Source organism: Salvelinus fontinalis, unplaced genomic scaffold, assembly GCF_029448725.1.
Source record: "Salvelinus fontinalis isolate EN_2023a unplaced genomic scaffold, ASM2944872v1 scaffold_0061, whole genome shotgun sequence".
NCBI classification, from domain to species: Eukaryota; Metazoa; Chordata; class Actinopteri; order Salmoniformes; family Salmonidae; genus Salvelinus; species Salvelinus fontinalis.
In genome coordinates, this window is record NW_026600270.1 from 90,481 (window position 1) to 105,471 (window position 14,991).

Below are 14,991 nucleotides of genomic sequence, written 5' to 3' on the forward strand. Positions count from 1 at the left end.
GGCAAAAACAACAATGTGCCTCTTAGAGTCCCCAGGACTGAGAACCACTGCTCTTCATTGGGACCTCTTCATATGTAGACTGGCTTTCATAGAGCTCTTTATCTGAGGACAGAAAACCTCACAAGAAACACACTTCATTATAGTCCAATTACACCACACTGAATATTATGTTACTATTATCTCCGTCCTCACTTCTAGGGACAGGAACTACACAAAAGTACCTGCCCTATCCAGAATAGCCTCCACTCTCACTGACAGTTGGGGCTGCTATCCTTTCACCCTCCTCCATGGCTGGTAGCTAGCTACCTACAAATGCATTTGGAGTTAGTTTTTTACAGTGATAAATACATCAAGATAGCTAATATGAAGTTAGGTAGCTGGTGATATTTAATTCACTTAGCTATCTATCTATACAGACTGGTTACCTATTTAGATGTGATATGAAAGTATTGTGTGAAATTATTTTGATGTTAAAGTATTTTAAATTATTTTGATGTGATATGAAAGTATCGTGTGAAATAATTGTTATGTGATATGAAAGTATTATGTGAAATTATTTTGAGGAGTAACGGGGGCAGAGAATCAGCAGTAGAAACAATAACAAAGCGTACTCCCTGCCCGTTTCGGTAAATAGCTGAGGGATGGTGCTGGAGAAATGCAACCATCCATGATATCAACATGATAGTTTTAACCATGTTGAGGATAATACAGTGTTTGTTTATATTTACTGACAAACATTGGAGTAAAAAAAAGCTCATATTTTGGGTTCTGATGGGGTACGACAGTTGAACTAAGCTCATGAGGCATTTATAAGTGAATTCTTCAAGAAACCGATGGGTACATATCATTAATGTATAAGTCCCCAAATGGATGTAACAACTGCTAATTGCCCCTTTAAGACTACATATTGGGCTAATCTAATAGGAGATATTGAGGACTACAGTATTTCAGGCATTGTCATTGGATGCATTTGATCAATTGTTAACGTTTTGTTGATGGTCCACTCTTGATGTTCTACACGTTACAGTGTAGCTTCAGCCATTCCTACAGAACAACATTAAAGTGTAGAACGATTTACTGCATATTGGTTCAACGACTGCAGAGACGGTACTTACTGGTGTTAAACAGATATCCAACCTCCTCTTCTTCCTCCAATGTGACAGTCATCTCCCCTGCCTCCTCTTTCACTCCAAAAACTGCATCCTCCTCTTCTTTTACTGTAACATCTTCCTCCTCTTTCACTCTGAACGCGTCTTCCTCTTCTTCTTTCACGGTAACAGCCTCACCCTCTACTTGATTGTGTATTGTAACACCCTTCTCTTCCTCCTCTTTCACGAAAGCTTCTTTCTCCGTCCAGCAGACCTCCTCTTTAGCAGGAGGAGAGTAGCTTAGTGAACTCATGGTCGGAGATGTTAGCTAGTTAGCATTAGCGACTAGCCTAGTTCAAAGCTAACTTAGCAAACCAGCTAGCTGACAAACAACGTAAATATATAATTGAATGGGCCAACAAGTACATACGACAGAAGTGTGTTTAATACACAGCGACTAATATACACCAAAAACAATGTAAAGCGGGTGAATGTTGTAGCTATGTTTGCTAGAAAGCTACCGAGGTGTCTGACTAGCTGTTGTTGGTGAAGGAGGGTCCCTTCCACTAGATTTTACGTCACACTGGCAGCGTCGCCTGAACCGAAAAGACGCACATCGCCATCTGCTGACTGGAGTGGGTAACGCAGTTGAGGAACCAAAAGTTTATTTTTCATTTATTTCATAAAAGTGTAATCTAACCAAAGTCTTGCAGATGTTTTGCAGATGTTTTTTTTTTTCCGACATCCGGTTTGGGGCGAGCGGTCGCATTTGCATTCGCTCTGCATTCGCTCTGCAGGTAGTATAACTTTTATAACTTTTCATTACATTTCATTATAGTACAACGATTTAATTTGTCCAACCTTAGCAATTTCTTCTTAACTAGCTACATAGCCGTCTGTGTATCAAAGATAACTGCGTAATTATCGTATTTCGTCGTCTCGTTGTCCACTGCTATCTGCCCAGCAGCTAGCAAACGTCCACCGTCTACCGAATAGTAGTATAACTTTTCATTACATTTCATTATAGTACAACGGTCTGATTTTCATTTTCATTACAGTACAACGGTTTGATTTGTTTGATCTTAGCTAGCTACATAGCCGTCTTTTATCAAACATAATTGCGTCGTTATTGAGGTTCGCTAGCGAGCTATTTTCGTTCGAAATTAACGCAACGTAGCCAACACTGCTAGCTAGCCAGCTTGCCACCGAAGAGCATTGTAGAAACGATTACAATACAACGGAACGACTTGTTTTGTGTAGTGTTAGCTAGCTACATAGTTTTCTTTGCTAGCTTTGTATCTAAGATAATTGTGTAACTCTGAGTAATTATCGGTTAGCTAGCCAGCTAGTTTCGCCTGCCGCGCTGCCGTCCTCCTACCTAGCCAACACTGCTAGCTAACACTGCTAGCTAGCCAACTTCTACCGAATAGCAGCACTGTAGAAACTTACATTACAACGGAACGACTTGATTAGCGTAGTGTTAGCTAGTTGTCTTTGCTGTCCTTGTATCCATGATAATTGTGTAGTTTAGAGAAACTTAGAGAAACTGTCGAGGTCACCTAGCCAGCTTCACTTTCAACAACGCAGCTACTGCTAGCCAGGCTACTTCACCAGCCAGCAGTACTATATCATTTTAGTCAATAAGATTTTTAATTTTATTGATTTTTTGCTACGTAAGCTTAACTTTCTGAACATTCGAGACGTGTAGCCCACTTGTCATTCTAATCCCCTTTGCTTTAGCGTAGCCTCTTCTGTAGCCTGTCAAATATGTGTCTGTCTATCCCTGTTCTCTCCTCTCTGCACAGACCATACAAACGCCTCACACCGCGTGGCCGCGCCCACCCTAACCTGGTGGTCCCAGCCCGCACGACCCACGTGGAGTTCCAGGTCTCCGGTAGCCTCTGGAACTGCCGATCCGCGGCCAACAAGGCAGAGCTCATCTCAGCCTATGCGTCCCTCCAGTCCCTCGACTTCTTGGCACTGACGGAAACATGGCTCACCACAGATAACACTGCTACTCCTACTGCTCTCTCTTCGTCTGCCCACGTGTTCTCGCACACCCCGAGAGCTTCTGGTCAGCGGGGTGGTGGCACCGGGATCCTCATCTCTCCCAAGTGGTCATTCTCTCTTTCTCCCCTTACCCATCTGTCTATCGCCTCCTTTGAATTCCATGCTGTCACAGTTACCAGCCCTTTCAAGCTTAACATCCTTATCATTTATCGCCCTCCAGGTTCCCTTGGAGAGTTCATCAATGAGCTTGATGCCTTGATAAGCTCCTTTCCTGAGGACGGCTCACCTCTCACAGTTCTGGGTGACTTTAACCTCCCCATGTCTACCTTTGACTCATTCCTCTCCGCCTCCTTCTTTCCACTCCTCTCCTCTTTTGACCTCACCCTCTCACCTTCCCCCCCTACTCACAAGGCAGGCAATACGCTTGACCTCATCTTTACTAGATGCTGTTCTTCCACTAACCTCATTGCAACTCCCCTCCAAGTCTCCGACCACTACCTTGTATCCTTTTCCCTCTCGCTCTCATCCAACACTTCCCACACTGCCCCTACTCGGATGGTATCGCGCCGTCCCAACCTTCGCTCTCTCTCCCCCGCTACTCTCTCCTCTTCCATCCTATCATCTCTTCCCTCTGCCCAAACCTTCTCCAACCTATCTCCTGATTCTGCCTCCTCAACCCTCCTCTCCTCCCTTTCTGCATCCTTTGACTCTCTATGTCCCCTATCCTCCAGGCCGGCTCGGTCCTCCCCTCCCGCTCCGTGGCTCGACGACTCATTGCGAGCTCACAGAACAGGGCTCCGGGCAGCCGAGCGGAAATGGAGGAAAACTCGCCTCCCTGCGGACCTGGCATCCTTTCACTCCCTCCTCTCTACATTTTCCTCTTCTGTCTCTGCTGCTAAAGCCACTTTCTACCACTCTAAATTCCAAGCATCTGCCTCTAACCCTAGGAAGCTCTTTGCCACCTTCTCCTCCCTCCTGAATCCTCCTCCCCCTCCCCCCCCCCTCCTCCCTCTCTGCAGACGACTTCGTCAACCATTTTGAAAAGAAGGTCGACGACATCCGATCCTCGTTTGCTAAGTCAAACGACACCGCTGGTTCTGCTCACACTGCCCTACCCTGTGCTTTGACCTCTTTCTCTCCTCTCTCTCCAGATGAAATCTCGCGTCTTGTGACGGCCGGCCGCCCAACAACCTGCCCGCTTGACCCTATCCCCTCCTCTCTTCTCCAGACCATTTCCGGAGACCTTCTCCCTTACCTCACCTCGCTCATCAACTCATCCCTGACCGCTGGCTACGTCCCTTCCGTCTTCAAGAGAGCGAGAGTTGCACCCCTTCTGAAAAAACCTACACTCGATCCCTCCGATGTCAACAACTACAGACCAGTATCCCTTCTTTCTTTTCTCTCCAAAACTCTTGAACGTGCCGTCCTTGGCCAGCTCTCCTGCTATCTCTCTCAGAATGACCTTCTTGATCCAAATCAGTCAGGTTTCAAGACTAGTCACTCAACTGAGACTGCTCTTCTCTGTATCACGGAGGCGCTCCGCACTGCTAAAGCTAACTCTCTTTCCTCTGCTCTCATCCTTCTAGACCTATCGGCTGCCTTCGATACTGTGAACCATCAGATCCTCCTCTCCACCCTCTCCGAGTTGGGCATCTCCGGCGCGGCCCACGCTTGGATTGCGTCCTACCTGACAGGTCGCTCCTACCAGGTGGCGTGGCGAGAATCTGTCTCCTCACCACGCGCTCTCACCACTGGTGTCCCCCAGGGCTCTGTTCTAGGCCCTCTCCTATTCTCGCTATACACCAAGTCACTTGGCTCTGTCATAACCTCACATGGTCTCTCCTATCATTGCTATGCAGACGACACACAACTAATCTTCTCCTTTCCCCCTTCTGATGACCAGGTGGCGAATCGCATCTCTGCATGTCTGGCAGACATATCAGTGTGGATGACGGATCACCACCTCAAGCTGAACCTCGGCAAGACGGAGCTGCTCTTCCTCCCGGGGAAGGACTGCCCGTTCCATGATCTCGCCATCACGGTTGACAACTCCATTGTGTCATCCTCCCAGAGCGCTAAGAACCTTGGCGTGATCCTGGACAACACCCTGTCGTTCTCAACTAACATCAAGGCGGTGGCCCGTTCCTGTAGGTTCATGCTCTACAACATCCGCAGAGTACGACCCTGCCTCACACAGGAAGCGGCGCAGGTCCTAATCCAGGCACTTGTCATCTCCCGTCTGGATTACTGCAACTCGCTGTTGGCTGGGCTCCCTGCCTGTGCCATCAAACCCCTACAACTCATCCAGAACGCCGCAGCCCGTCTGGTGTTCAACCTTCCCAAGTTCTCTCACGTCACCCCGCTCCTCCGCTCTCTCCACTGGCTTCCAGTTGAAGCTCGCATCCGCTACAAGACCATGGTGCTTGCCTACGGAGCTGTGAGGGGAACGGCACCTCAGTACCTTCAGGCTCTGATCAGGCCCTACACCCAAACAAGGGCACTGCGTTCATCCACCTCTGGCCTGCTCGCCTCCCTACCACTGAGGAAGTACAGTTCCCGCTCAGCCCAGTCAAAACTGTTCGCTGCTCTGGCACCCCAATGGTGGAACAAACTCCCTCACGACGCCAGGACAGCGGAGTCAATCACCACCTTCCGGAGACACCTGAAACCCCACCTCTTCAAGGAATACCTAGGATAGGATAAAGCAATCCTTCTGCCCCCCCCCCCCCCCCCTTAAAAGATTTAGATGCACTATTGTAAAGTGGCTGCTCCACTGGATGTCATTAGGTGAATGCACCAATTTGTAAGTCGCTCTGGATAAGAGCGTCTGCTAAATGACTTAAATGTAATGTAAATGTACATGGTTTGACACATCTTCCAGGTGATTAAAAATCTAATTTCAGTACCAGTGTATTATATATATATTTTTCCACCAATGTCATGAAATCCAATTGCAACTCCTCTAAGGACTCGGGGGAGAGGCGAAGGTCGAGAGCCATGCGTCCTCCGAAACACGACCTTGCTAAGCTACACTGCAAATCTTGACACACTGCTCACTTAACCTGGAAGTGATACTGCCTGGATTAGAATCATAAAATGATGCAGCTAATGATCATTAGATTAGAACCAGGGACTGTAGTTACGCCTCTAGTGACGCCAATGACAAGCATACCCATTACATGATGCAGCCACCACCATGGTTGAAAATATGTAGTCAGTGATGTGTTGAATTTGTCCCAAACATAACGCTTTTGTATTCAGGATATAAAGTTAATTGCTTTGCCACATTGTTTTTCAGTATTACTTTAGGGCCTTATTGCAAACAGGATGAATGTTTTGGAATATTTGTATTCTGTACAGGCTTCCTTCTTTTCACTCTGTCATTTAGGTTAGTATTGTGGAGTAACTACAATGTTGTTGATCCATCCTTAGTTTTCTCCTATCACAACCATTAAACAATAACTATTTTAAAGTCACCATTGGCCTCATGGTGAAATCCCTGAGCAGTTTCCTTCCTCTCCAGCAACTGAGTTAGTGACTGGGTATATTGATACACCATCTAAAGTGTAATTAATAACTTCACCATGCTCAAAGGGATATTCAATGTCTGTTTTTTTTACCCATTTACCAATAGGTGTCCTTCTTTGCGAGGCATTGGAAAACCTCCCTGGTCTTTGTGGTTGAATCTGTGTTTGAAATTCACTGCTCGACTGAGGGCCATTACAGATAATTTTATGTGTGGGGTACAGAGATGAGGTAGTCATTCAGACATCATGTTAAACACTATTATTGCACACAGAGTGAGTCCCTGCAACTTATTATGTGACTTGTTAAGCAAATTCTTTACTCCTGAACTTATTTAGGCTTTTAATTACATTTGTAAACATTTCCAAAAACATAATTCCACTTTGACATTATGGGGTATTGAATCCATTTAACCCCAGTATCTCTACTTGCACATTCATCTTCTGCTATTCACATTCACATTCCCTACCATTCCAGTGTTTAATTGCTATATTGTAATTACTTCGCCACCATGGTCTATTTATTGCCTAACCTCTCTTATCCTACCTTATTTGCACATGCTCTATATAGATTTTTCTATCTATTCAATCTAATAGTATCAGTAAAATCTGTTGAAATAAAACCACAGATAAATATACCTAACATAGTACAATCTAATAGCATCAGTAAAATCTGTTGAAATAAAACCACAGATAAATATACCTAACATAGTACAATCTAATAGCATCAGTAAAATCTGTTGAAATAAAACCACAGATAAATATACCTAACATAGTACATCTATTAAACAATACATCACAATACATCAGAAATAGTTACACATTATAGAGATCCATTCATGGATGTACAGGTCTGTTGGATAAACCTTCAGAAATAGTTACACATTATAGAGATCCATTCATGGATGTACAGGTCTGTTGGATAAACCATCAGAAATAGTTACACATTATAGAGATCCATTCCTGGATGTACAGGTCTGTTGGATAAACCTTCAGAAATGTCCGCTGCTGATTTCTTCCAGGTGTCCATAGCGGACACCCTGGTCCTGTGAATCCTGGCCGTGGACAAATTCTCAGTCAGAAACACAAGTCAGAACACAGCCTCTCTATTCTCTCGTGTGTTTTCAGGTCCTCTGACTGGGAAAATGTCTTTCCACAATGAGAGCAGTGGTATGTTGTCTCCTCCTGTGTATTAGTATGTTGGAAAGGCTTCTCTCCTGTGTGTGTTCTCTCATGCTTTTTCAGAGTCCCTGACCACCTAAAACTCTTTCCACAGTGAGAACAGTGATAAGGCTTTTCTCCTGTGTGTATTCTCTCATGCGTTTTCAGACTCCCTGACCATCTAAAACTCTTTCCACAGTGAGAACAGTGATAAGGTTCTTCTCCTTTGTGTATTCTCTCATGCGTTTTCAGACTCCTTGACCACCTAAAACTCTTTCCACAGTGAGAACAGTGATACGGCGTTTCTCCTGTGTGTATTCTCTCATGCGTTTTCAGGACCCATAACCACCTAAAACTCTTTCCACAGTGAGAACAGTGATAAGGCTTTTCTCCTGTGTGTTTTCTCTCATGCGTTTTCAGACTCCCTGACAACTTAAAACTCTTTCCACAGTGAGAACAGTGATACGGCTTTTCTCCTGTGTGTTTTCTCTCATGCGTTTTCAGACTCCCTGACCACCTAAAACTCTTTCCACAGTGGGAGCAGTGGTGTTGGTTAGGCGTCTCTGGGTCTGTTTCCTCTGAGGAACTCTTCCCGCTGTCAGAGTCTGGTCTCTCTCCTGCCAAAAGACAAACAGATTATTTACTTAAACAGAGAGACCTGAATGAAGCCTGTATTAAATAAAATTGTCTTCCTATGAGGTTTAATCTAGACTAGATCCCTCAATAACCTGAGGTCAGTCTTCACAACATTACATCATTAAAAATATACTTCGTGACGGTGAGATTTAAAAACAAATGATGTAGAGCTCCAAATCTAATCTCTCAGGGAATGTCATGATGTCATAATAAGAGCTCTATAATAATAGATAATGTCATGGTTACAGGAAGAGCAGAGCTCTATAATAATAGATATTGTCATGTTTACAGGCTGAACAGAGATGGTTGTTTGCCATTGTGTGGGACAATTAAGTTGTGATTTTGTGGTGGGGGGGCTCTGATGGTATACACATGTTACAGTTAAGCAATAAGACCCGAGGAAGTGTGGTATATGGCCAATACAGCATGGTTAAAGACTGTCCTTAAGCACGACGCAACGCAGAGTGCCTGGATACAGCCCTTAACCGTGGTATATTGGCCATATATCACAAACCCCTGGGGTGGATTATTGCAATTATAAACTGGTTACCAACGTAATTAGAGCAGTAAAAATACATGTTTTGTCATACCCATGGTATACGGCCTGATATACCACGGCTGTCAGCCAATCAGCATTCAGGGCTTTAATCACCCATTTTAAAATGTAGCTTTAACATTATATTATCACATAAATTCCTATAGTACAGAACAACATTTTCAAGTATAGAATTTCAGTAGCATGCTGCTTAAAAACCACACATTCATTCAAAACCTTTAGAGAGTTAGAGCCCGTTTTTAAGACAATACTTACTGGTGGTAATCAGATCTCCTGACTTCTCTGTCAATATGACCGTTATCTCTCCCTCTTTCTCCTTCTTCACTCCCAAAACTGCGTCCTCCTCTTTCACATCCTTCTCCTCTTCTTTTACTGTAACATCCTCCTCCTCTTTCACTCTGAACGCGTCTTCCTCTTCTTTCACTGAAACGTCTTTCTCTTCTTCTTTCACTGTAACAGCCTCACCCTCTACTTCTTGTTTTACTGTGACATCCTCTTCTTCCTCCTCCTCTTTCACGACAATGTTCAGCCCCAGAGCTTCTTTCTCCGTCCAGCAGATCACCTCTTCTTTAACTGGAGGGGAGAAGTTTAGGGAGCTCATGGTCGGAGATGTTAGCTAGCTAGTTAGCATTAGCGACTAGCCTAGCGCTAGGCAAATTTAAGACGTCTGCCTGACTAACAACGTAAATATGAAAATAAATGGGGCAACTCGCTATAAAACAGAAGTATGTCTAAAACACATAGGCAAATATGCACTGAAACAGTCTAAAAAGCTTGAATGTTTAGGCCATGTCGCCTAGCAAGCTACTGAAGTGACTGACTCGCTGTTGTTGTTGAAGTGTCCCGTCCACTAGATTATACGTCACACTGGCAGCATCGTCATCAGCTGACTGGAGTGGGTAACAAAGTAAAAGGAAATTTTTATTTTATTTCCTGACAAAAAAATTGTATTTTTAAAATGTTTTTAATTAAAAATTAATATTATATTGATACGTCCAAAGGAAAGCATGTGTTGATTGATTAGTGAAGATGTGTAATGAATGAGAATTTAAACTTTACATCTAAAGCTGCATTTAAGGCTTTGTCATATTCATTCAGTCAAACAAACGCTCTGCAGCGTCTGGTTTAACAGTGATCTACGTTCTATGAAAGCTGCTGGGAGCAAACTGGAGAATAGCTAGAGGAAAACAAACCTAACTGCATCCTCAGGCCCTGGTATATCACCAGACTGCATACAAACCTAACTACATCCCCAGTCCCTGGTATATCACCAGACTGCATAAAAACCTAACTGCATCCATAGTCCCTGGTATATCACCAGACTGTACAAACCTAACTGCATCACCAGTCCCTGGTATATCACCAGACTGCATACAAACCTAACTGCATCCATAGTCCCTGGTATATCACCAGACTGCATACAAACCTAACTGCATCCCCAGGCCCTGGTATATCACCAGACTGCATACAAACCTAACTGCATGCATGGTCCCTGGTATATCACCAGACTACACAAACCTAACTACATCCCCAGTCCCTGGTATATCACCAGACTGCATACAAACCTAACTACATCCCCAGTCCCTGGTATATCACCAGACTACATACAAACCTAACTGCATCCATAGTCCCTGGTATATCACCAGACTGCATACAAACCTAACTGCATGCATAGTCCCTGGTATATCACCAGACTACATACAAACCTAACTGCATGCATAGTCCCTGGTATATCACCAGACTGTACAAACCTAACTGCATGCATGGTCCCTGGTATATCACCAGACTGCATACAAACCTAACTGCATCCCCAGTCCCTGGTATATCACCAGACTGAATACACACCTAACTGCATGCATGGTCCCTGGTATATCACCAGACTGAATACACACCTAACTGCATGCATGGTCCCTGGTATATCACCAGACTGAATACACACCTAACTGCATGCATGGTCCCTGGTATATCACCAGACTGAATACACACCTAACTGTATGCATGGTCCCTGGTATATCACCAGACTGTACAAACCTAACTGCATGCATGGTCCCTGGTATATCACCAGACTGCATACAAACCTAACTGCATCCCCAGTCCCTGGTATATCACCAGACTACATACAAACCTAACTGCATCCATAGTCCCTGGTATATCACCAGACTGCATACAAACCTAACTGCATGCATAGTCCCTGGTATATCACCAGACTACATACAAACCTAACTGCATGCATAGTCCCTGGTATATCACCAGACTGTACAAACCTAACTGCATGCATGGTCCCTGGTATATCACCAGACTGCATACAAACCTAACTGTATCACCAGTCCCTGGTATATCACCAGACTGCAATACAAACCTAACTGCATCCCCAGTCCCTGGTATATCACCAGACTGTACAAACCTAACTGCATGCATAGTCCCTGGTATATCACCAGACTGTATAAACCTAACTGCATGCATAGTCCCTGTTATATCACCAGACTGCATACAAACCTAACTGCATGCATGGTCCCTGGTATATCACCAGACTGTACAAACCTAACTGCATCCCCAGTCCCTGGTATATCACCAGACTGCATACAAACCCAACTGCATGCATAGTCCCTGGTATATCACCAGACTGTACAAACCTAACTGCATCCTCAGGCCTTGGTATATCACCAGACTGCATACAAACCCAACTGCATGCATAGTCCCTGGTATATCAACAGACTACATACAAACCTAACTACACCCATAGTCCCTGGTATATCACCAGACTGCATACAAACCTAACTGCATCCCCAGGCCCTGGTATATCACCAGACTGAATACACACCTAACTGCATCTAAAATAACTAATATATGACTGCAGATCAGAAGAGCAGAGACACACAGAATGATGGCAGGGAAAATCCCCAACATCCAAAATAGATAGATTCCATGATGGTGAAACAAAGCTTCCTGGAGCATTGATGCTTTACAACCAATAGTCTCAAAAATAGGTTCATCACTCAAGGCTTTGAGAGACACAGAATTTAGAACAGACAAATTATTATAGATGACATCCCACACCGTAGCAGCATAGCCTTTATGTCATTATTATAGATGACATCCCACACCGTAGCAGCATAGCCTTTATGTCATTATTATAGATGACATCCCACACCGTAGCAGCATAGCCTTTATGTCATTATTATAGATGACGTCCCACACCGTAGCAGCATAGCCTTTATGTCATTATTATAGATGACATCCCACACCGTAGCAGCATAGCCTTTATGTCATTATTATAGATGACATCCCACACCGTAGCAGCATAGCCTTTATGTCATTATTATAGATGACATCCCACACCGTAGCACGTAGCAGCATAGCCTTTATGTCATTATTATAGATGACATCCCACACCGTAGCAGCATAGCGTTTATGTCATTATTATAGATGACATCCCACACCGTAGCACGTAGCAGCATAGCCTTTACGTCATTATTATAGATGACATCCCACACCGTAGCAGCATAGCCTTTATGTCATTATTATAGATGACATCCCACACCGTAGCAGCATAGCCTTTATGTCATTATTATAGATGACGTCCCACACCGTAGCAGCATAGCCTTTATGTCATTATTATAGATGACATCCCACACCGTAGCAGCATAGCCTTTATGTCATTATTATAGATGACGTCCCACACCGTAGCAGCATAGCCTTTATGTCATTATTATAGATGACATCCCACACCGTAGCAGCATAGCCTTTATGTCATTATTATAGATGACATCCCACACCGTAGCAGCATAGCCTTTATGTCATTATTATAGATGACATCCCACACCGTAGCAGCATAGCCTTTATGTCATTATTATAGATGACGTCCCACACCGTAGCAGCATAGCCTTTATGTCATTATTATAGATGACATCCCACACCGTAGCAGCATAGCCTTTATGTCATTATTATAGATGACATCCCACACCGTAGCAGCATAGCCTTTATGTCATTATTATAGATGACGTCCCACACCGTAGCAGCATAGCCTTTATGTCATTATTATAGATGACATCCCACACCGTAGCAGCATAGCCTTTATGTCATTATTATAGATGACATCCCACACCGTAGCACGTAGCAGCATAGCCTTAATGTCATTTACCAAACCACTGGCCGTGTTTGAGAGCATCAAATCCATGCTGCATTGTGGGTAAATGGTGACTGGCTGACTGATTTATAAATAATAATGAGTAGTTATTTATGATGCATGGTGATTTGTAGATCAATCAGTCGCTTTACCAAACCAATCAGGTGCCAAACTGTCACTGAAACTGTCTTGCGGACCGTCCTGATAGAGGTGGAAGGGATATTGAACTCCAAACCCTTGGGATATCTCTCTGCAGATATCGCTGACCCCGATCCGGTTACTGTACACCGAATATGCTCTTGATGGGACGCCGAGATGCGTCACTTCCTCAAGCCATGTATGCTGATACCAACCTCGTTGGCAGACGCCGGTGGCGACACAGACAGATCTTGGCTGACCATTTCTGGGCCCGATTCATTAGGGATTACCTACCAAGCCTACAGCACAGAGGGAAATGGCGGAAAGAAATGGCCAGCCTGGAAACTGGCCAAGTAGTAATGGTGGTGGACCCTCAGCTGCCTCGAGCCTCCTGGCCGGTGGGACTTATCACTAAGACCATGCCTGGGACCGATGGTCGCGTTAGATCAGTGGAGATCCAGGTAAAGAACCGGACATATATTAGGCCAGTTGCTCAACTAATTCCTCTCCCTGAGATGACGGAGGACGGGAGCAATGAGCCTTTTTGAGGAGTGTGGAATTTAACAAATTTCCAGGGTGGCTGTAGAAAAGGCCCATGGAGTTGGTGGAATAATCCTTTAATTCATGGCCACTTACTCAGCTGGGCCAGAGCGCTTTAATTAGGTCAGGTGGCAATGACCGACAGATCTCATCCACATAAAAGGAGGAAAACGGCATCGCCTGATCTCGCTGCTTTCTCTTCCTTAACTCCGTCTGCTCCAGAAGTTCTGTGCGTCCATGAATCCACGTAAGTCCACCGACTCTGTTACCTTTCATCTGAACTATCTGTTGCGAGCGGGAGAGTGGGCCATCAGTTATTGTTTGTAGTTATTATCGCGGAGCGCACGCTTCAAACATTGTGAATGATCGCGGCCATACGGATCCTCATAGGCCAATTATGCAATCGATATGGTTAATATGTAATTAAATTAATTACATGTACACATGAAGACAATTGAAAGGGTGAAATGAGAAATGTCATTGTTCGTTAACTGATCGACTTTGATATCAAGCTAAAGGAGATTATAGATTGAATGACCATTCACTGTTTGTATTTATTTCATGATTTATGATAAATAGCTAAGAGCCTAAATGACTTACGGGTGATTACCATTGACTTCTTAATGAACTGGATTGTTGAATTCCCTAATTATGGTAATAATGAACAATTGTTATGATTTGATCTTTGTGATTATGAATTTGATTGTATACATGTTATTTTGTTTCTTGTTATGCAGCACAGACTACTCAGTAAATATACCACTTTATGGTTAAAGGAATTCCTGCCTCAGTCTCATCCATTCTTCTGTCACCTGACACGTGACCACCTGTTCACCTTCACTGTCAGTCATCCTACCTGTCCAGCTACCCACACAGATTCCACTAATCTTTCAGTCACTGACAACAACAAGTAAACAGGTGGGGTTTTAGAAGGGGCTCTGAAAGACACTATGGGGAGTGTCCACTGAGAGTTGACGAGTAACAACAACTGGGACATAAGACACCCACCATGAGACTCACTAAATCTGCCCAAGAAGAGGCAAACAAAAGAAAAACCCACACCAAACTTAAAGACAGGAAGCAAACCAAAAAGGTGGAGCAACTAAAGGTGTTGACTCTCCACATCTATCAAGACAACTGGAGCACTGGGCCAGACACTCTTAAATAGAACCTGGACCAGCTCAGGTGAAACACCTTCCCACTAACGAGATG

At 44.1% G+C, this 14,991-nt stretch overlaps 3 protein-coding genes across 3 annotated transcripts in view; 1 reads left to right on the plus strand and 2 right to left on the minus strand.

The window, feature by feature from the left end:
* LOC129842700 (uncharacterized) overlaps positions 1–5,267 on the plus strand; it is a 93,759-nt gene extending 88,492 nt beyond the window's left edge. The window contains exon 6 of the mRNA XM_055911329.1: positions 5,170–5,267. Coding sequence (XP_055767304.1) covers positions 5,170–5,191 — 22 coding nt within the window. The 3' untranslated portion in view covers positions 5,192–5,267. The remainder of the gene's footprint in view (positions 1–5,169) is intronic.
* The window catches only part of LOC129842686 (zinc finger protein 180-like), a 156,396-nt gene that overhangs the window by 63,867 nt on the left and 77,538 nt on the right, over positions 1–14,991 (minus strand). The gene's annotated exons all lie outside the window — the stretch shown is intronic.
* LOC129842695 (zinc finger protein 32-like) lies at positions 6,953–9,869 on the minus strand. Its single transcript, XM_055911323.1, has 2 exons — positions 9,231–9,869; positions 6,953–8,400 (listed from the first exon to the last, which is right to left on the minus strand). Exons 1-2 carry the CDS (start codon positions 9,574–9,576, stop codon positions 7,700–7,702), a joined length of 1,047 nt encoding a protein of 348 aa, XP_055767298.1. The 5' UTR covers positions 9,577–9,869; the 3' UTR covers positions 6,953–7,699.